This window comes from Somniosus microcephalus, chromosome 25 (genome assembly GCF_052327205.1).
Source record: "Somniosus microcephalus isolate GS21.2 chromosome 25, FLI_Smic_1.0, whole genome shotgun sequence".
Classification (NCBI taxonomy): domain Eukaryota; kingdom Metazoa; phylum Chordata; class Chondrichthyes; order Squaliformes; family Somniosidae; genus Somniosus; species Somniosus microcephalus.
This window is the reverse complement of record NC_141011.1, coordinates 11584119-11607456: the sequence shown is the minus strand read 5'-3', so window position 1 is coordinate 11607456 and position 23338 is coordinate 11584119. Positions and strand designations below refer to the sequence as shown.

Below are 23338 nucleotides of genomic sequence, written 5' to 3'. Positions count from 1 at the left end.
GGAGGAAGCAAAAGCGACAAGCTCAACAAGAATTCAAACATCTTGTGTGCTTTAGCAGTAAGGGAAAGGCCAGAAGAGGAAATGTCACCGCCACTGTCATCATTATGGAAAACAAAGACCAACAGAATACATGCACTGCAGGTCCAAAAGTGTGCTTCAAAAGTGGGTAATGAAAAGTTGGGTTTTTAAAAATTCCCTATACCATGATTATGGAGCAACCTTTTGAAAATCCTCAACAAAATCTTTTAAAAACTGTTATTTTTAAACAATATCAAACTTAGCACTCAAATGACTTCTACTTCTCTCGTGCACCTGACATATAGGAAGGCGTCTCAAAAAATGTTTTACCGGGCAGCAGACAAAAATGGGGGGGAGCAAGCAAAGATTGGGGATGGGGAGCAAAAGATAGAGTCATAGAGGTTTTTAGGAAGCGTTTGAGGGAAAGCAGGGAGGGAAATGGTAAAGCAGACATGTTTAGCGAAGGAGCTTCAAATGGTAGAGTGAAGTGACTGAAAGAACACGGCCAAGGATGGGGCAGAGGGAGTGAGCAACCAGCAGCTGCCGGAGGAGCAAAGCGTGCACGTGGAGACATAGGGCCAGCGATCACCGAGGTAGGGCGAGACAAGGTGGCGGAGAGATTTGAAGGCAAGGACGAGGATCTTGAAATAAGCTTGCTGGGGCATGGGGAGCTAGCGGGGCTCAGCTAAAACAAGCGAGAGAAGTGCAAGGACTTTATAAAGGAAAAGGCACAGTTGATAGAAGTCAAGAAGCGGGCAAGGAGAGCACTGGAGAAATCAGTCATCAAGGTAACAATGACTGGGATCAGGAGTTCTGCAGCAGTAGGGCAAGAGCAATATTTTGGAGGTGGAAGGAATCAGTCTTGGTAGATGTAGGGAAAGAAACAAAACTTGGGACCAAATGCCAAGGTGCCACACTTTTGGACTCAGCCTAAGGTGGCTATTGGCTGATGTCTCCAAAGGCAAGTAGGGCAGGAACTACAAGGGTAATTTTTTTTTTTTTTTTTTTTTTTAAGCTATTTAGCTGGAGAAATTTTCCTTTCATTCAAGTCTGATGTCGGAGAGGCAGTTGGAATGCAGAAATGGTCTTGGGAAATCAGTGGACGAGGGGAAGTGAGGGGTGGATATCATTGCTGTACGTGGAAGCTGAACCTGTGCTTCCAGCTGATGTCACCGAGGGGTTGCTTATAAATCTTGTGACTGAGCTTGGTGGGTCTATAACGGAGTGGTGGGAGCACAACTGTGAGGCAAAGAAATGTTCCAGGATTTTGAAAAGGGGAAAAAATAAAGATATGGCATTAATCAGAGTAGATTGGTTGAGTGCTTTTTTTCTGTTCATGATAATGGCAGTTTTGAAGGAAGCAACAACAATGCTGAAGGATAGAGACAGGTCGATGATGGTAGAGGGGAGGAATTTGGATGGTCAGGAGCAGGGATCGAGGGGAAAAGCTGATGAGTTTCGTGGACAAGATCAGTTTAAAGGGGGTCAGGAGAAGACGCTGAGAAACTAAAAAATATGGCGGTTTCCTCAGGGAGAGGGCAAGGCTGGATTCAGAAGAGGCAACTAAGCAGATAGCTTTGATTTTGGAAAAAAGTTCCTCACAGTTAGTCTCGGACGTGAAGACTCAAGGTGTGGTGCACATATTGAGTGAAATCATACGCAGTGCAGGAGGAGCGGTCTAAAATGATCCTCAAGTAGTATGAAGATTTGGCAATGGAAAGGGAGAAATTGAATAGTTTCAAGTGGTTGAGCCATATCTGAACACCTAGGTCAGTTGCTTGTCACGTGTTCAAGTCTTATGTCCATGGATTTGTGGACACAGAAGTGACTGCTTTACCAGGAATAGTAGAGGCGTGACCTGGGATCTAATGAGGACAAAGGGCATCAGAAGTGGAGACCCAACTCTGGAGGTGTCAAGTCATCATGGCTTTGAATTATAATTTCTGAAGATAATGTTACACATTTACTTGCAGCACTGAAATCTTTTACAGCCTTCAGCACAATTTCTGATTACATAATATTCAGAAAAGCTAGAAAACCGTTTTTCTACGAAGCATTGGAGATGGGGTTTTTTTTAATCATATAATTTTATAAATTAGTTGGAAGAAAATCTAATAAGCTATATCTTGGTCAAGGAAAAAGCTTCCAGTCTTCAAAAGGATCAACTATACAGTGCATGGACAGTCAATTAGTCCCAACTATCAACTTGACTTTTTAATCATGAATGAAAAATAACGCAGCTGGATCCACTCCTCAGCCAGCAACTCAGGGTGCTGGAAGGGGGGGGGAAATGGGGAAATTAAATAATTTCAACCAATAGTAACTAACTGACCATCAAACTTAATGATTTGGTGGCCAAAAGGGGTCCTGCTAGAACACCATCTTGAATATATGAAGCAAGCTTTTGCAGCGCTAAATCAGTTGCCATTTAAGCAAATTTCAACAATTTTTGGTGATCAGGTGTTATTCTGATCTTTAGCCGAAGGATTCCCTCTCCCCATTTAATGACAGCACTGTTTGATCAGAAAGGTTAGAACTACTCATTAAGGCTAAATTTTAAATGGCAAAAATCCAGATGTATGAAGCGAATGGGGTAAATACCTGGTGGTGGGCAGCCCGAGGCCCTGCTGCGAACTGAAGAGAAGTAAGAAATACACAAGGGAAAGGCACACAGAGTCAGCAAGAACGCAAGGACAGACTAGAAAACTCAAAGCACAAGCATTAAACCACAGTTCTAATATACTAGTACTTCAGGTCACTAAACACATTACATTAGGTAAAAAAAATCAAAGCTTTCCACAAATCAGAATTACAAGGCAGCATTTCCATCACATAGGAACTCATTTTTCTCGTAAATTATAACCAAATATCTGATCAATAACCTCAATTTATTAGCTGCAATAGTTTTCAACTTTGATGCACTGTTTTTATATAATTTATCAAAAGAAATATGTATTTTTGGTACATATAGAATTACTTACTTAAATGATCATGACACTAAAAATAGAAGCAAGACAGTGCATAGCAACAGTTACTAAATTGGAGCTCCTCATATCCCAGTTTCGTTTGGGGGCTTATATGGTTGGGAAACGATCTGGTTATAAGTAGGCCAATTAGATTAGATGTTTTAATAAACTTGGAAGCAATGAGGTTGCATACAGAACTTTTTTTTATAACATACTGCTTGATATCCATGTACTCATAGGCTTGAGTTTGAATCCTGGCAACATTCAAGCTCACTTCTGTCTTATTAGAAAATATTAGCCAATTTTTGTCTGAGCTACTGATTTCAGCAGGGAGAGGAGAGGCAGTTCTGTCGAGAAGCGTACGTTCTAACCAATCATAGCATGGCGTCTACAGCAGCTAAGGAGAGAGAGAACAAGCCTGCCAGACTCTGCTGCTCCCTCAAGTAAAATGAAGTGCGTTAAAGATGGTCATTTCAAAGTGGAATGGGAGAGGAAAATACTGCGATCTGATTTTCTAGATAGATCAAGAAACCGGATTCGATTGTTCAAATTGCATGGAATCAGAGTGTTGAGGCAGAAATTCCATTAAGCTTAAAAATGAACTTTGGAAACAGCATCAAACCCAAGGAGAGGTATTTCCCACAAGGCTTAAGTTGAAAAAGTGAATCTCCTTCCCTTACATTATCTGTTGCAGGTAGGTTTTCCTCATCCGTTGAATATATGCGAGATTGAACTAGAATAGAATGGAATCAACTGGGTGGGACACTATTCGAGACTCTGGTTCAAAACTGGCGCCATTATGGTTGGGCAGTCTTCCACCATCCCCACTGTTCTCGTAACTTAGTTGGGGCAGCGAGTGATTTGATGCCACGAACTTCCAACACAATGGCCTCCAAGTGCCCTAGGTCAAAAAAGAACTGACTGGGAGAGGGGTCAGGAGTTGTGGTGTGTGTGGAGGGTGAAGTTCATACAAATTAGGAAGATTATACACAAAAACAATCTTATTAATTCATTCAACTTCCATATTGTGATGCCAAACTTGACAGCTTGGACTCGAGATTTAAGCTTTTATGAAAACTTGAAAAACATGGAACTATGACTAAAAACGAAAAAGAAATGGCTCTGATGATAGCTTAGTTGGCATGGCAGTGATAAATTGAGCCAAACAGACAAGGTAGGTCCTGGGTTTGATCCCAAGTCTGATGAATAGCTATCTCTATTGAAGTGATAGTGCCAAAAGCACAATTAGCATCACTGCCCCTATGAAAAGGGGGGGGGGGGATTTAGCCATGAGCCCCACTCCTGATCACTGTCCAGCAACCCTCCATTGAAAATTTGCATGTCTGGAGCCTGGTGAAAACTGGATTCAACACAGCGGTGATGCGTGGTCAAGTAGCTGGCTGACATCGGAGGTCTCGGTTCACACATGGAGAATAGCCACTTGTGTGAAGTACCATTGGGTGCCTGACACCCACAGAACTGTACCCCAAGCAAGGAAGGAACAGAGGGGAGAAAGATAACTGGTGGGGTTGCACACAAGTGTAAAAAAAAAGAGCTTTTTAAATGAAGGACTAATTGGCCATGCCACAAATCTGGCTAATAAGCCAATAAAAATTTTAATGACAGTATTTCAATATAAAAAGGAACAAGTATGGATGCCCACGTAACAGAGTATTCAGAGCGCCCAGTGCCTCACTTCTTATCCCAGACTTTTGACTCCAATCTATTTGTTGCAGAGGTTGAATGAATGAGGAACAGGGAGAGTGATAAAACTACAAAAAGATCTTCCGAGAGCTTGATATATGGACAAATTTTAACCTTTGTACTGAATGACGAGGGATAGGTGATAAAGTAATTGCACTTTCTATCTGTGTGCAATAGATGACAACTCCCTCTCTCTCTGAAGAGTTGTTTAAATTGTTTGATATGATGGCCGTTATTAATCTTCCATTTGAGAGGAGTGGGATACAGAATCAATTAGAAGTGTATAAGAACCTCATTTGGGAAAGGACAGGAGGAGAAAAATATCGAATTATATGAACTTCTGGTCGAGGTATTTTTCCAAAATGGTCTTGTGAAAGTTCTCTTTTGCAAACATATCCTGTAGTCATGGGATTTAAAATCTTTCACATTACTCCACAAAAGTGAAGCAGCACCCTCAACACAATAGAGACCTTCGTGAGACCAGCACTCTGACAGGGCTAAAATCTCCAATAATACAACACTAAAAACATTTAAAAGGTTACGGTTAGATATAACGGTTATAAAATAACCAACTTTCTATCACTTAATAAAAACTTTTGAATGATTTAACACATGACTTAATTGGAAGAAATGATAAGAGGTGTCATTGAGCCAAATTAACACGGGAGTTGGTGCACTCAGCACACTGGAAGGCCAATGCACGGCAGTGTGGAACAACTAGCATTTATACAGCGCCTTTAATGTAGAAAAACATCCCAAGGTGCTTCACAAAAGTATAATCAGACAGAAATTGACAATGAGCCAAAGGAGGTGGTGTTAGGACAGGTCACCTAGAGCTTGGTCAAAGAGGTGGGTTTTAAGAAGGGTCTTAAAGGAGGAGAGAGGTGGTGAGGCAGAGAGATTGAGGGGAAATTCCAGTGCTTAGGGTGTAACGGCTAGAAGGCACAGTCGCCAATGGTGGGGCAAAGGGGGTAGGGGATGCACAAGAGGCCAGAGTTGGAGGAACACAGTTAAAGAGCAGGAGGAGGAGGAGAGAGAGGGGCAAGGCCATGAGACTTGGGGGAGCAGGGGCCAATGTAGGTCAGCTAGCACAGGGTTGATAGATGAATAGGGCTTGGTGCGAGTTAGGATACCAGGAGCAGAGTTTTGGAGGAATTTCAAGTTTATGGAGGCTAGGAGGTCAGCCCGAAGAGTATTAGAATAGTAGAGTCGGGAGGTCTGGATACTGGACAAACAGGCCAACAAAACAAAGGCAGTGAAGGGGGTAGAGGGCTACAGCTGGGTGTCGTTAGTGTACATGTGGAACCTGACCCCCAGGTTTTCGGATGATGTTGCCGAAGGGCAGCATGTAGATGAGGAAGAGGAGGGTACCAAGGATAGATCCTTGGGGAACTGCAGGTGAGAGTGCAGGTGTGGGAAGAGAAAACATTGCTGGAGATGCACTGGCTACAATCAGATAGGCAAGAGCAGAACCCAGCCTCGGACAGTCCCACCCAACTGAACAACAGAGGAGAGGCACTGGTGGAGGAGGATGGTGTGGTCGGCCGTGTTAAAGGCTGTAAAGAGGTCAAGAAGGGCGAGATTGGATCATTCACCATGATCACAGTCATAGGGAATGTCATTTTTGACTAGGAACCGCTGCCCTATTTTAGAAATGCCTTTGTGGGGAAGTGGCAAGATCAATACTTCCCCATGCAAGGCAAAACGAAACCTCAGGATATTCTTACCCACATCCTAGTAACTGACTTCAGAGTGGTTATAACATACAGCCAGCCTACAAGCAGCTTGTGAGGTCATGAACGTGAATAAGATGATATCTTGGGTGAGGTGGAGTCTTGGCCTTTAATTTAAAAAGCTGAAACTCAAGAACTCTGCTTCTTTGCACCGTCTAGCTTGATAAAATTATTACACCCATTTCCTTCAGTGAGGTAGGTTATCTGCATCTGGCATTTGTTTGAACAGAAATTATTAATGTTAATTCAACAACTTGCACTTACGTAGCACCCTCAACACAAGCCAATTATCCCATTGCATAATAGTCCAGATTTGGAGTATACAGCATGAGTTAGGATGTGGGGCGAGACCCTGCAGAAATAAGGTGCAGCCAAGCCAAGGGAGATTAGTCGAACACAACAAGCATTTTGACATCAATTCACTGCAGGGCAAGGACCCAGTGAAAGATAGCTAGGACAGCAGCGATGGGTGTATGGGATTGGAACAGAGGTTCTGGGTCATCCAGCTTGCTGCCGGACAGGCAGTCCAACAGCACAGTAGTAGTTATGGAATGGAGGTAGAGAGATAAAGCTAACTGTCGTATGCATACATACGGCAGCTGGAAGCTCACCGAATGATATGGATAATGTCACCAAGGGATAGAGCCACGGTGACCGGGAAGGAGGAAGCTCCATTGCAAGAGATACAAGAGGATGTGCCACAGGAGAGGTCTGAAGAGGAGAGCCAGTAGAGAAGGATGGAGTGGTCAACTATACTGAAGGCCACGGACAGGTTGAGGATGACGAGAAAGAGTAAGGCATTGTGGTTTCAAACACATATTGGTGACTTTGACCATGGTTGTTGCGGTGCTTTGGGCTGGATGATAAATGAAACCGAAGGATTCAAGAGTGCGGTGGGAGGAGTTGGTGATGTGTTAAACGACCTTAGAGAGGAAGGGGAAGTTAGAAATGGTGATGGTGGAGGGGTGAAAAGGGGCTAGTTAAACAGCAGGATGGTAACCAGCTCTGATACGATGGAGACGAAGAGGAGAACAACACACGGAGGAAAGGGCGGCTGCTGATGCCCAGAAGCATTAAGTCAAGACAACTGGGCAGGAGCTGGGTTATGAAGGGGTCAAAGGAGCGGCTGGTGAATCCCATGGAGGGTCAATCCGAAAAGAGCTGTAAGGGAGATGGGAGGAAAAGTTACAAACTATTCTGTAATCAGTAGAGTTAGTAGGGGGGCAAGATGATGAGGCAGCTCAATTTTGAAGATAAATGAGCCCAGTCGTGCGCGTGCGGAGGGTGGTTAGGTTGATTAAGGACAGGAGGAAAGAGATGTCAGAGTAGAGGAAAATTACCACGGGCAAGGAGTCAGTTGTCCGAGGCTGTGAGGAGAGCTAGGAAGAGATTTCGGCATAAAGCACTTGGGTAGGCTTGGGTGGACAGCAGATACTGAGAACTTTGAAGGCAAGGTAGCATCGATGAGAAGGTGGTGCCGGAGCAGTAGGAAGTCAGATTGAAATGGGGTTTAGGGAGGAGAACTAGACCATTCCTGCAGCGTTGCTGGGTTGAACAGTGTTTGGTACAGTAGAAAGGAGTCACCAACAGTGAGGCTGGTTTCAGTGGGGCCAGTGATGTCTGCAGAGTCATCAGACGGGGAGGGGCTTCTTCCCAAGATAGTGGACATTTTGCAGGATGCTGCAGGGTGGACAGGTAATGAAGGATCCATGGCAAGTAATAATCCTCTATTGTTCTATGCAACTATCAAAAGGGGTATTGATAATGACACTCAGTTGCCAGTCTTTGTTAATTAAGGCGGACAACAAGCATTAGCTCAATCGTGCAGCTAACAAGAAGTCTTTGCACGTCAATATGCCCAGAAGTTGTTTTCATTTTTGAGTTTAATAAATTGAACAGATTCCATGTTATTCACAGATACATTCAGCATATTTTGGGTTGCAATAATTTGCGAGTAAATGACTATTCAAGAGGCATGACACTCAAGACAGTAATTCTGAAATCATTTAACAGATTGCTATATTTTCTATGAAAATTGAGTTTATAACACATCTACATTACTAATTCATCTTTGCTGATATGAACCAGTTTCTGTACAAATATGGTATAGCTAGTTCTATTAACTACACCTATTAGTTAACAGCATTGCCATCACTGACTGCCTGACAATTATTCTGTTGTGGAAAGCACTGAAAATAAAATGCATTACACCAAAAGCATGCCTTTTAACACCACAATTTTTAATGTGAAATGAAGTCAAGATGCTGCCGTGACATTCCCCAGGGGCATCTTACCTGTCTAGTCTGTGGTTGCGTAGTCATTGTCTGTGGATTTTGGGAGTACACAAGTGGAGGAGGAGCTGCATTCTGGCCAGACTGGAAGGCAGCCTGCATAAAAGAAATATGGCTACATTAAAAACTGCAAATAAATCCTTAATTTAATAGAACAGTAAAATGCTCAAGATGCATTAAACAGATCAAACGGATCTTAATCAGTACAATCAGATAATGTTCACAGTTTGAATGGATAGCATTGTGATTTTAGAACAAGGATAATTACCCAAAGTTTAACACTAATCCAACTATAGCAGTCTTTGCTAATAGCTTCCTCTCAAAGTGGTCTGCTGAATGCCCACTGCGTAATAGCATTCCATTCTGAAAAATGTAATCTACTGCACAGCCATCACAATGAAATTATCTGAACACTACAGCCCTACTGGACCCATACACAGCAATAATTTATACTACATCGTGACCATATTAAAAAAAGGGCACAGAAAATGTAGACATGTCTGATAACTCTTATAAAGCTATTTATTTCATAGCCTGTATTACAGTCCTGCTGTCAATGTTGTAAAGTACACGAGAAAGCACTGCTGCCCCGAGAATCCAGTATACACACCACTTCCAGGGGTGTTACTGCACTAGTTGGGGCAGCAGTGCCATTCTTTCTCGGCACCTGCAGGTTGGGCACTCAGTTTGCTGATGCTGTTCGCTTAAGTGATTTTCCAATTGCCAGCCTGCACGGCCCACCCGCCAGTCCCTGACTGTTCATCCAGCGGAGAGAAATTAATTCACAAATTGTAACTTTCAACCAACTGCACGTGCGTATTGTGTTTACATTACAGGGGGAACAATAGACGAGTAACTACACACAGTTATTTATTGATCGAACCACAATATAAATACCAACTTTAATACAATGATGGGATATCGGAGACAAGCCAAGACTCGTTAAATCCCAGAGAATCCAGAAGCTAGAGGGAGAACTGATCTTCTAGAAATGGTTTTCCTATCTTGTTTATTGCTTCAACAGCCTCAAAACAACAAACTGTTTGTTCCATTAATAGTACTTCAGGGGAGGGAAATCCCTTGAGCTCACTGGAGTCACAAGACAGTCTCACTACCCTTTTGCACAATCCAAGAGGGATCCTTCCCCAGACTGCTGAAACAGGCCGTCTGACGTACAAATAAAAAGGAAGTGTTGGGAGTGCCAGGAAGCAACTGCAAGTTTAACTCCTCTCAATATGGGAGGATAGCGAGTGTCGGGAATCAGTGAGGCCGAGATAAGGAGGGATAAAAGATACCCCCCTGGAGTTAATTCTGAGGGGGCGCCGCTTCCACTGCCTGCTTTCCCACCCCCAAAAAAAGTACAGAATTCTCAATGCAAATCAAAACCCACAAAAGCAGCAACATCTCAAAGTAAGTCAAGGATTTGGTGAAATTAAATAGGGCCAGAGAGTGTTTACATGATGTTTACATGTCAGCAATAGCGTGCTGCGGGGACATTCTGTTACGAGCCCCAGCTGGATGCACTGTCCATTATCAAAACAACCTTATTTATGTCCCATTTCATTCAGCTAGATCCTGCCAAATCAGTTAGTCACATTCTTCGTCATTCACAAAGCCATGTAAAAAAAAATTTTACAGACAGCTAAAGTTAGCCCAATCTTGACCCTGGATAAGAATTTTTTTTAGTCATAAGCACACCAGCCTGTGCAAAACAACAAAAAATAAAGCTCATTAAAGCCAATTGAGTATATTCGGGTAACAAACAAGACATTATGCCACTGTCTCTACACCGAGCAGAGTTAACTATTCCATCACTGTTTACGTGGGTTTCATCTCCTGAACAAACTCCATTACTTTCAACACTTTCCGAAGGAGACACACAGGGAGGGGAGAGGCGGCACTGGCTTCAGAATCAGAAATACAAAATGTGTGAAGTTGGGCCAAATCATATACTGGAAAACATTACAGCTTACAAGCAATAAAGCACAAAATACTGGAATACACAGTGGATTCATCAGCATATGATGGCTGTGGCGATGGGTCTTTACTTGAAACATGAACTTGTATTTTTCGGCTGTGCAGTGCCAGTATTCTCTTTTTATTTCAGATGTCTAGCACTGACAGCATTTTCTTTTTATCTGCATTGCTTACAACAACAATTTAACCATCCTGAATTGCATACCAAAAATGTTTTGTACCCACAAAAGGTATTATATTTAGGCATTAACCAGTTCATTTAAAAAAAAAATATATAAAGACAACCAATTCCAGCTGCTCAGATCGTCACGCTTGCTCTCAGCCACAGGCTAAGACTGGACAGGCGATTGCTTGGTTGGGCCGAGTGTCACTGCCCCTCAGCACCACCTCTGCACAATAGTAGAATGTGCACCAGTTGGTTAGAAACACCACTGATTTATGGGTAAATGACACATCATATTCATGGTATTTTTTCCCTTATTGGCCCTGGTTTTGACGGAACCATTACTTGAAGGGCAACTGCCTGAACTACAAGGTTACCTAGACAAAGCTCATTATTCTGTCTTTATGGAGTGACATACAAGTACATCTGGCAACCTGAATTATCCTACTTCATCCAGAACAGAACTCCTCTTCTTCTTAGGCAGTCCCTCGGAACCGAGGATGACTTGCTTCCACATTAAAAATGAGTTTTCGGGTGACTGATGAGTCCAATGCAGGACCTACAGTCTCTGTCACAGGTGGGGCAGACGGTGGTTGAAGGGGCGGGTGGGTGGGGTGCTTGGGTTGACGGGCGCTCCTTACGCTGCCTGCACTTGTCTTCCGCTTGCTCCCCCTGAAGAGACTCGGTGTTCGGTGCCTTCCCGGATGCTTCTCCTCCACTTTGTGCGGTCTTGGGCCAGGGATTCCCTGGTGTCGGTGGGGATGTTACACTTTTTCAAGGAGGCTTTGAGGGTGTCCTTGAAGCGTTTCCTCTGCCCACCTGGGGCTCTCTTGCCGTGTCGGAGCTCCGAGTAGAGTGCTTGTTTTGGGAGTCTCGTATCAGGCATGCGGACGATGTGACCCGTCCATCGGAGCTGATCGAGCGTGGTCAAAGCTTCGATGCTGGGGATGTTGGCCTGAGCAAGAACACTGACGTTGGTGCGCCTATCCTGCCGATGGATTTGCAGGATCTTGCGGAGGCAGCGAACAGGGCTAGGATATTAACAGCATCAATGTGTTTTTTAATTCATTCCTGGGATGTGGGTATCACTGGCAAGTCCAGCATTTATTGCCCATCCCTAATTGCCCTTGAAAAGGTGGTGGTGAGCCGCCTTCTAGAATACAACTGAGTGGCTTGCTAGGCCATTTCAGAGAACAGTTAAGGGTCAACCACATTGCTGTGGGTCTGGAGTCACAGATCGGCCAGACCGGGTAAGGACGGCAGATTTCCTTCCCTAAAGGACATGAGTGAACAAGGTGTTTTTTTTTTTTTTTTTTTAAAAACGACAATCCGATAGTTTCATGGTCACCATTACTGATGCTAGCTTTTTATTCCAGATTTAGTTAGTTAACTGAATTTAAATTCCCCTGCTGCCGTGGTGGGATTTAAACTCATGTCTCCAGATCATTAGTCCAGGCCTCTGGATTGCTAGTCCAGTAACATATCACAACATGGGTACGATAGCATAGTGGTTATGACAGTCAGACCTAAATCAAAAAAACACACACACAAACTGTCGGATATAGACAGAATGCTGCATGCATGTTTTATTCTCCACAGGATGTGCTTTTAATGTTCATAAGTGCCAGTTTTTCACAGAATCAGAATGATACAGCACTAAAGGAGGCCATTCAGCCCATCATGCCTGTGCCAGCTCTTTGGTAGAGCTATCCAAATAGTCACACTCCCCCTGCTCTTTTCACCATAGCCCTGCAAAAGTTTGCATTTCCAAGTATTTATCCAATTCCCTTTTGAAAGTTACGATTGAATCTGTTCTCCACCATCCTTGCAGGCAGTGCGTTCCAGATCATAACTGTGTTAAAAAACAATTCTCATCTTCCCTCTGTTTCTTTTGCCAATTACCTTAAATCTGTGTCCTCTGGTTACCGACCCTTCTGCCACTGGAAACAGCTCTCCTTAGTTACTCTATCAAAACCGTTCATGATTTTGAACACCTCTATCAAATCTCCTCTTAACCTTCTCGGCTCTTAGGAGAACAACCCCAACTTCTCTAGTCTCTCCACATAACTGAAGTCCCTCAAGTTCACAATCAAAAATGCATTCACAAGATATAAACATTAGATCAAAATGATTCATCAGAATAAGTTTTTATTTCACAACCTAAATGCAGTGATTTCTGCTTTGAGATAAAGTGATGATCTACACTCTAAATTGAATTCACATCCTTTTTATTCTCTGCTACACATTGGGAATTAATTGAACTGCCAACCTCCTGGAGGGAGAAAAAACAAATGCGGTTGTAGATTATGTATCAAATTAGACTAGATGCCTGGTCATACAAAGTGCTGGTGTCTAATGTGTTAACCTACAGCATGGTAAAATGACCATTTGTACAGTCCCCGCCGCTTATAGAGTCATAGTGTTATAGAGCACAGAAAGAGGCCCTTCGGCCCATCGTGTCCGCGCCGGCCATCAAGCCCCGTCTATTCTAATCCCATTTTGCAGTACTTGGTCCGTAGCCTTGTATGCTATGGCGTTTCAAATGCTCATCTAAATGCTTCTTGAATGTTGAGGGTTCCTGCCTCTACCACCCTTTCAGGCAGTGAGTTCTAGATTCCAACCACCCTTTGGATGAAAAAGTTTTTCCTCAAATCCCCTCTAAACCTCCTGCCCCTTATCTTGAAACTATGCCCCCTTGTTATTGACCCCTCTACGAAGGGGGAAAGTTCCTTTCTATCTACCCTATCTATGCCCCTCATAATTTTGTACACCTCAATCAGGTCCCCCCTCAGCCTTCTCTGCTCTAAGGAAAACAATCCCAGCCTGTCCAGTCTCTCTTCATAGCTGAAACGCTCCAGCCCAGGTAACATCCTGGAGAATCTCCTCTGCACCCTCTCCAATGCAATCACATCCCTCCTATAGTGTGGCGACCAGAACTACACACAGTATTCCAGCTGTGGCCTAACTAGCGTTTTGTACAGCTCCATCATAACCTCCCTGCTCTTATATTCTATGCCTCAGCTAATGAAGGCAAGTATCCCATATGGCTTTTAAACCACCTTATCTACCGGTCCTGCTGCCTTCAGGGATCTATGTACATGCACACCAAGGTCCCTCTGATCCTCTGTCCTTCCGAGGGTCCTACCATTCATTGTGTATTCCCTTGCCTTGTTAGTCCTCCCAAAATGCATCACCTCACACTTTTCAGGGTTAAATTCCATTTGCCACTGTTCTGCCCATCTAACCATCCCATCTATATCGTCCTGTAGCCTGAGGCTTCCCTCCTCGCTATTTACCACTCCACCAATTTTCGTGCCATCTGCGAACTTACTGATCACACCTCCTACATTCATATCTAAATCATTAATGTACACTGCAAACAGCAAAGGACCCAGCACCGATCCCTGCGGTACATCACTGGACACAGGCTTCCAGTCACAAAAACAACCTTTGACCATCACCCTCTGCCTCCTGTCACTAAGCCAATTTTGGATCCAATGTGCCAAATTGCCCTGGATCCCATGGGCTCTTACCTTCTTGACCAGTCTCCCATGCGGGACTTTGTCAAAAGCCTTACTGAAGTCTATGTAGCCTACATCAACTGCACTACCCTCGCCCACACACCTAGTCACCCCCTCAAAAAATTCAATCAAATTGGTCAGACATGATCTCCCCCCGACAAAGCCATGCTGACTATCCCTGCCTCTCCAAGTGGAGACTAATTCTGTCCCTCAGTTTTTTCCAATAATTTCCCTACCACTGATGTTAGGCTCACTGGCCTGTAATTCCCTGGTTTATCCCTACTACCCTTCTTGAACAATGGTACTAAGTTAGCGGTTCTCCAGTCCTCTGGCACATCCCGTGGCCATGCTTATCCTGGGCAGCCACCTATATCGGGCACATGGCGCTAACCATTTGCCATTCCCACAGCAGTGCTTAGAACACATTAAGCACGCTGACTATTTCGAGCAATTCAGTAAGCTTTTCGCACCTGGTTAGAAAGTGCCATTCAGTACAGTTAGCTATTCACCTGAGGAGCCAAGTGCCTCAATACTGCAGTGCCACTGTAATGCAAAATATATCAGCAAAAAGGAATCCATTTGGTACAAATCTTGACTATTGAAAGCACTGTCCACCCCTTTGATCTGTTTTTAATGCCCCAGGAACAGCCGATTGAAGCTGCCCAAAGTCTCTGCTTTCCAACCGTCTCCCGTAGTTGTTAACAGTGTGAACAGCTGATGGGAGATTTCACACAACTTCAATCAGCTGTTCGCTAAATGCAGGTCATCTGTTGATTTCCAGTGAAATAAGTCATTATCCGATACAAAGGGGCTGGAAAATCAATACATTTTACCAATAAACACGATTGGTACTGTACTATATTATGTATAGTTCACCTGTCTAACCAGAAGGAATCCACGTCCACAAACCAACATGATGTTCGCGCTACTTTGGCTGATCAATGCTACAGGGTTATTATGGTCGATTTTTTAAACTAGAATTTGAAGTGAATCCCCCGGCTTTGTTTGGTTATAGATTGAATAGCCACCCTTTGAAAGTGTATCAGTTTGATAACATTATGATCAAAAGGCAAAAACTGAAATTTCGGACAACGTAAGTACCTGTATAACAGACTTTTCAAAAATCACACAACAAAATAATACGCAAGCTATAAAAAAATTCGTTTGTGCGTGTTAAATGAGTTCTGTTTCTGTCCTGTATTTTGCTGTGATGTGAACTGTATGGCCATTGATACAAACAGAATCCTGAACACACAAAACTCAGTAACCAGTTTATAATGCGTATAATGGGCAAATCGCGTTGGTACAAACGTGCCTACTATACGTAGTGGGGGCTGTAACTGCAAGATCAAATGAGCCCTTGATCTTGGCCAACCTGAGGCAAAGTACTTCATCACAGGGTTCATGGGGGAAACACAGGCAAACAAGTCAACCACAACACACACACCATCTTTCAGCAACCTTACAGTGTAGCATTTTATAAGGCAGGAAGATCTTTTTATAAAATAAGATAGAAGACGACGCTAGAGACATTGGCCAGCAACATAATTAAAAGTACAATGCTACGCTCCTTGATAATGTAACGGACAAAGGCACCACTCAGTGCAGCACTAAGCCATACTGGTTCCAATCCTGCTTTGTGCAGTTAGCCAAAGCACGAAAGGCTACTCACTGCCAGTGGAACTGTATACCAGCAAGGAATCAACACCTTGGGGGGGGGGGGGGGGGGGCGAGGGAGGTATGAAATTTGGCAGTAAAAGCCAGTGGGGAATGTACTGTGTACTGTTCAACAGATAGTTAGTTTCCAGCACAACCCAGGCAGCTTTAACATTATGATCTATTAAATGCAAGAATATTTCTTCTCGTGAAGAAATACATTTATAGGAAACTTTCGATTAACCGGCCCCTAAATAACTGGAACGCTCTATCCACCGGCAATATTCAGCAGTCGGTTCAGGTAACTTTTTTTTACTTTTATTACTCCATTTGTTGCTGTAGCTAAGCTGCAGAGATGCTTGCAACTTGTGCCGATTGTTTTGAAGCTGTTGCAGGGTTTGTTGCTTTATACGGAGCTCTGAGCTCCGTATCTTTTACTATAGCGTTCGGTTATCCGGAATTGTTGATGAACTGGCACCACGTCGGTCCCGTCCGTGCCGGATACCAGAAAGTTTCCTGTATTACCTAAATCTTCTGACAGCAGGCAATTATTTAGAATGGACAGAATTTTTTCCAATCAATTTTGTTCTTTTTGAGGTAAGCCATCAGTAATATCTTAAAATCTGTATCCTCCAATAACAAAGGGAGACCATGACTATGGAAAAGGAAATGGCTCAAATCTCAAAAAGCACTGAATTCTGCAGTTATGTCTGAGCACCCGGTTTAGCATTCAGGAGCAAAAAGCATGCCAATTCCTGGAACAAACTGGGACTGAGCAACAAAAATCTCTTTTTTGGCCAGGACACCTGATGCGGCTCAACGAAGCAGATTTACACTCGATAAAATGGAAAATCTCTCCCCTCCACCACTTCCTCATCAACAGCTGAGGTTAAACTATTATGCAAAACGATTGCCACATTTGCCTAAAACTCAGTGATTATGCTTCAAAAGTAATTAATTGGCTGCAAAATGCTTTGGGATGTCCTGTGGATGTGAAAGCGCAATATAATTGTAAACTCTATTTCCCTCCTTGGTAATGTTCCCTTTAAATCTGCATGAACCAGATTTGAAGAGTGCGATACACCCTTAGGGACTCGAGGCTATAGTCCATGGGTTTTATTCATACAAAATCAACTTCCAAATGCTTTTGAACTGATCAGTTAAAATAAAGTTTCAGACAGGTCCCACAAGTGCAGTTGCCAATGCCACTGCTTCAAAAGTGCTTAGGTGTGATTTTTGAGTCTATAATTCCTCAAATGGTGAGCTCCCATGCCAGGGAGGTACCAAGGTACAAGCATGAAGTTTCTTCACAGGGAAGGAAAAGAAACTGGAGGGCAAGTCACTAGGATGACATTCACCTAGCAGTGGGGCATGACAAAGTGTCAGCATAGGCCTAAAAGCAGGTTGTTTAGTAGCCCCTTCATCCAAGTATCATATATGACGATAACTTGTATTTATATAGCACCTTTAATGTGTAAAACATCACAAGGCGCTTCACAGAAACGGACAACATTTGACACCGAACCACATTAGGAGATATTAGAACAGGTGACCAAAAATAGTGGGATGAAAGAAATCAAGTACACGCAAGAGGCCAGAATTAGAGGAACACAGACTTTTCAGAGGGTTGTAGGGCTGGAGGCAGTTACAGAGATCGGGAGGGGCAAAGCCATGGTGGAATTTGGAAATAAGGATGAGAATTTTAAATTCGAGACGTTGCTGGACTGGAAGCCAATGTAGGTCAGTAAGCACATGGGTGATGGGTGAACAGGACTTGGTGTAATTTAGGACACGGGCAAGAGAGTATTGGATGAGCTGAAGTTTACGGAGGGCGGCCAGGGGAGCATTGGAAGCGTCAAATCTGGAGGTAACAAAAGCACGGACAAGGGTTCCAGCAGCAAATGGGTGGAGGAAGGGGTGGAGACGGGCAATATTATGAAAGTGGAAGTATGCGGTCATGGTCGGAAGCTCAGCTTGGTGTCAAATCACAAGCTGAGGTTGCGAACAGTCTGGTTCGGCCTCAGACAGTGGCCAGGGAGAGGGTTGGAATTGGTGGCTAAAGATGGAGTTTGTGGTGGGGGGGGAAGACAATGAATTTGATTTTCCCAATATTTAATTGGAAGAAATTACTGTTCTACCAATACTAGATGTTGGACAAGCAGTGTGATAAATCAGATGCAGTGGAGGGGTCGAGAGAGGTAGTGGTGAAGTAGAGCTGGGTGCCATCAGCGTACATGTGGGATCTGACATTATGTTTTCAGATGACGTTGCCGTGGAGCAGCGTGTAGATGACAAATAGCAGAGGGGCCAAGGATAGATCCTTAAAGGATTACAGAGGGAATGATGCAGGTGCGGAAAGAGAAGCCATTGCAAGAGACTCTCTGGCTGCAACTGGATAGAGAAGAATAGAACCATGCAAGAGCAGTCGCACTCAGCTGGACAACACAGGAGAGGCGCTGAAGGAGGATAGTTTGGTCAAAGGCTGCAGACAGATCGAGAAGGAGGAGGAGGGAAACTTTACCACAGTCACATAGGATATAATTTCTGACTTTGATAAGGGCCATGTCAATGCTGTGGCAGGGGCAGAAGCCTGATTGGAGAGGTTCAAATATGGAATTGCAGGGAAGCTGGGCACAGAGTTGGATGGCAGCAACAAATTTGAGGACTTGAGAGGAAAGGGAGGTTGTTTGCTAGGACACACAGGTCAAGTATGGGTTTTTTTTTTTGGGGGGGGGGGGGGGGGGGAGATGATGGCAGATTTGAAAGGGAGGGGGACAGTGTCAGAGGAGAGGGAACCGTTAACAATATTAGCTAGCATAGGGGCCAAGAAGGGAGGTTGGGTAGTCAGCAGACCCAGAGAGGCTCACCAGGTCAAGCCTAAAAGCAAATGGCACTTCCTGATCCAAGCAGTCGGTACTTGTGATCTGTTCTATATGGCCACACACTGGCACAAGTAATTGCTGACCTGTTCGACCTGGGAGGTTGGGATCACTGCTGGGTGGATGAGATTATTCCTGAAACCAGTGAGGCTGATGTGGGGAGAACCCTGGTACCTGAATTGAAACACACAAAAAAGGATACTGACCATGCTTTAGTGTCTCAACTGGATTGTGCTCGATTATCATTCCAGAAATAGCCCAAAGGCTCTGCTGGTTGAAGTTGTGCCTTTCAAACAGTTCTTCCACTTGTTTGCCAAAAAGCCTTTTGCAACAGCTTGACCTGTAACTCCTGTGGAAACCCCCAAATCCCACAGCAAAGCAAAACAGTGGAACAAGATCCCCATGGCAATGATCTGCATGCTCATTTCCAGAGCAATGCGGCAGTCTAGGAGATCCTCCACCAATGTAAGGATACATTCCCTGGGTCAGCCACTGGTGTTCTGACTATAAACTGGTACCTAGTTGCCTGGTGACAGAAACTGGCTTGGTGTATTTGACACAAAGATAGGCGGCACTGTAAGCAGCATGATGGAAGCTTAAAATTAGGGAGATATTAATAAACTAAGTGAATGGGAAAAACTGTGGCAAATGGATTTCAATATAGGCAAGTGTGAGGTCATCCACTTTGGACCTAAAAAGGCTAGATCAGAGTACTTTCTAAATGGTGAAAAGCTAGAAACAGTGGCAGTCCAAAAAAACGTAGGGGGTCCATGTACAGAGATCATTACAGGTACAAAAAATAATCAAAAAGGCTAATGGAATGTTAGCCTTTATCATAGAATCATAGAAAGTTACAGCACGGAAGGAGGCCATTCGGCCCATCGTGTCCGTGCCGGCCAACAAAGAGCTATCCAGCCTAATCCCACTTCCCAGCTCTTGGTCCGTAGCCCTGCAGGTTACAGCATCCCAAGTGCACATCCAAGTACTTTTTAAATGTGGTTAGGGTTCCTGCCTCTACCACCCTTTCAGGCAGTGAGTTCCAGACCCCCACAACCCTCTGGGTGAAGACATTTGCCCTCAAATCCCCTCTAAACCTTCCCCCAATTACTTTAAATCTGTGCCCCCTGGTTTTTGACCCCTTTGCTAAGGGAAATAGGTCCTTTCTATCCACTTTATCTAGGCCCCTCATAATTTTATACACCTCAATAAGGTCTCCCCTCAGCCTCCTCTGTTCCAAGGAAAACAGACCCAGCCTATCCAGTCTTTCCTCATAGCTAAGATTCTCTACTCCCGGCAACATCCTTGTAAATCTCCTCTGTACCCTCTCTCGTGCAATCACATCTTTCCTGTAATGTGGTGACCAGAACTGCACGCAGTACTCTAGCTGAGGCCTAACTAGTGTTTTATACAGTTGAACATAACCCCCCTGCTCTTGTATTCTATGCCACAGCTAATAAAGGCAAGCATTCCGTATGCCTTCTTAACCACCTTATCTACCTGGCCTGCTACCTTCAGGGATCTGTGGACATGCACTCCAAGATCCCTTTGTTCCTCTACACTACTCAGTGTCCTACCATTTAATGTGTATTCCCTTTCCTTGTTAGCCCTCCCCAAATGCATTACCTCACACTTCTCTGGATTGAATTCCATTTGCCACTGTTCTGCCCACCTGACCAATTTATTGATATCTTCCTGCAGTCTACAGCTTCCTTTCTTCAGTATCAGCCACACAGCCAATTTTAGTATCATCTGCAAACTTAATCATACCCCCTATATTCAAGTCTAGATCATTGATATATACCACAAAAAGCAAGGGACCTAGTACTGAGCCCTGTGGAATCCCACTGGAAACAGCCTTCCAGTCACAAAAACACCCATCAACCATTACCCTCTGCTTCCTGTCTCCGAGCCAGTTTTGAATCCAACTTGACACTTTGCCCTGGATCCCATGGGCTTTTAACTTTGTGACCAGTCTGCCATGCGGAACCTTATCAAAAGCCTTGCTAAAGTCCATATACACTACATCAAATGCACTACCCTCATCTACCCTCCTTGTTACCTCCTCAAAAAATTCAATCAAGTTTGTCAGACACGACCTTCCCTTAACAAATCCACGCTGACTATCCTTGATTAATCTGTGTCTTTCTAAATGAAGATTTATCCTGTCCTTCAGAATTCTTTCCAATAATTTTCCCACCAGCGAGGTTAGGCTGACTGGCCCGTAATTACTCGGTCTATCCTTTTCTCCCTTTTTAAACAAGGGTACCACATTAGCAGTCCTCCGGCACCACACCTGAAGCCAGTGAGGATTGGAAAATGATGGTCAGGGCCTCTGCTATTTCCTCTTTTGCTTCGCTTAACAGCCTGGGACATATTTCATCTGGACCTGGGGATTTATCCACTTTTAAAGCTGCTGAACCCCTTAATACTTCCTCTCTCACTATGTTTATTCGGTAGCAATATCGGCTTCGCCCCTCTCCTTTGTGAAAACAGACGCAAAGTATTCATTAAGAGCCCTACCGACGTCTCCGCCTCCACACACACATTACCCTCATGATCTCTAATAGGCCCTACCCTTTCTTTAGTTATCCTCTTACTCTTAATATATTTATAAAACATCCTTGAGTTTTCCTTGATTTTACTTGCCAAGAATTTTTCATGCTCTCTCTATTATAGCTAGAGGACTAGAATACAAGGGTTTAGAAGTCATGCTACAGCTGTATAAAGCCTTAGTTAGACCACACCTGGAGTATTGCGAGCAGTTCTGTGCACCGCACCTTAGGAAGGATATATTGGCCTTGGAAGGAGTGCAGTGGAAATTTACCAGACTGATACCTGGACACCAAAGGTTAAATTACGAAGAGAGATTACACAAACTAGGGCTGTACTCCCTGGAACTTAGACGGTTAAGGGGTGATTTGATCAAAGTTTTCACGATATTAAGGGGAACTGATCGTGTATTTAGAGAGAGAAACTATTTCCGCTGGTTGGGGAGTCTAGGGCCAGGGGACAAAGCCTAAAAATTAGAGCCAGGCCTTTCAGGAATGAAGTTAGGAAACACTTCTACACACAAAGGGGAGAAGTAGTTTGGAGCTCTTCTGCAAACGGCAGTTGTGTTAGGTCAATTGTTAATTTTAAAATGGAGATTGATAGACTTTTGCTAACCAAAGGTATTACGGGATATGGGGGCAAAAGCAGGTATATGGAGTTAGGTCACACATCAGCCACGATCTCATTGAATGGCTGAAGAGGCGCGAGGGGCTAAATGGCCGACTCCTGTTCCTATGCTCCTAGCAGACTACCGCATCTGAATCAACCCTTAATGCAGAACTCACTAAATTTGTGGTTGGGAGATTGAATGCGTTCCCTGGATGTGTTGCCTTGAGAGGAGACAGCACCTGATAAATGAATGCTGAGTCAGCAGGAGGTGGTAAATAGAGGGGTTTATCACCCATCAGCTGAACTCAGGGTAGTTTACTTATGCACATATAACACCTCCTTATGGTGCAGTGAAAAGGGAGGACAGCACGATGAAACCCATCTGGGGCAGCCATGTTCAGACTCTGGGGGCCACTCGAGTTGAAGACTTTGAGCTTGAGGGCTCAGTCCGGGAAGGTGAGCCACCTTCTTCCTTCTGACCAGCGCAGAGTCCTAGTTGTCTTGTAGAAGTGGAGAAGCTTTACCCAGTGAGAAAAAATTGAAGCCTCAATAGGGGATGGCACCTTTTTTTTTTAAAATACGGAACTGGGACAGGAAAGGATCACCTGGGCAGTATCCCAATTTCAAGATCTTAAAGGGTCATGTTTAAGTGTGACATTTCCCCACAGAACAGCACTGAGAGGTAACAAGGCTCGGCTTCACTGCAGCAGCATGGAGGATGCAAAGAACGAAGAATGATAGGAATTGTGATACCCGCTAGCAATAAAGGACAACTGGGACATGAGCTGAGAAATCACTCGGATCTGAATACAGACACTCAGAAGAGCAGGCCAAATTACTTTTACTGCGAACAATCAAGGTATGGAAGCAGTAACTTAACTCTACCATCATGCATCTATCACTTACAAGAGTGGAAATGTTTTTTCAAACAGCATACAACTGTTTGCATAAAGGGCCACTCCACACCAAGGAGAGGGCGAAGAGCAGGAATTACCACAGTAAAACAGGTCATCAGGTCATTGTCACATTGCGGTTTGTGGGAGCTTGCTGTGCGCAAATTGGCTGCCGGGTTTCCTACATCACAACGGTGAGTCATAGAGTCATAGAGTTTTACAGCACAGAAAGAGGCCCTTCGGCCCATCGTGTCCGCGCCGCCCATCCACCCCTGTCCTGTCTAATCCCATTTTCCAGCATTTGGTCCATAGCCTTGTATGCAATGGCATTTCAAGTGCTCATCCAAATGCTTCTTGAATGTTGTGAGGGTTCCTGCC

General features: G+C 44.1%; 1 protein-coding gene across 23 annotated transcripts in view; it reads right to left on the bottom strand.

The window, feature by feature from the left end:
- Positions 1-23338, bottom strand: part of LOC147100499 (eukaryotic translation initiation factor 4 gamma 3-like) — a 290666-nt gene that overhangs the window by 151562 nt on the left and 115766 nt on the right. For 18 of the 23 annotated variants that reach the window (XM_085966798.1, XM_085966800.1, XM_085966802.1 and 15 more), the window contains 2 exons: positions 8716-8808; positions 2620-2652 (listed from right to left, as the gene is read on the bottom strand). In XM_085966798.1, coding sequence (XP_085822924.1) covers positions 2620-2652; positions 8716-8808 — 126 coding nt within the window. Of the gene's footprint in view, positions 1-2619; positions 2653-8715; positions 8809-23338 lie in introns of those variants that run through there. The other 5 variants (XM_085966806.1, XM_085966814.1, XM_085966813.1 and 2 more) reach the window with 2 other exon arrangements.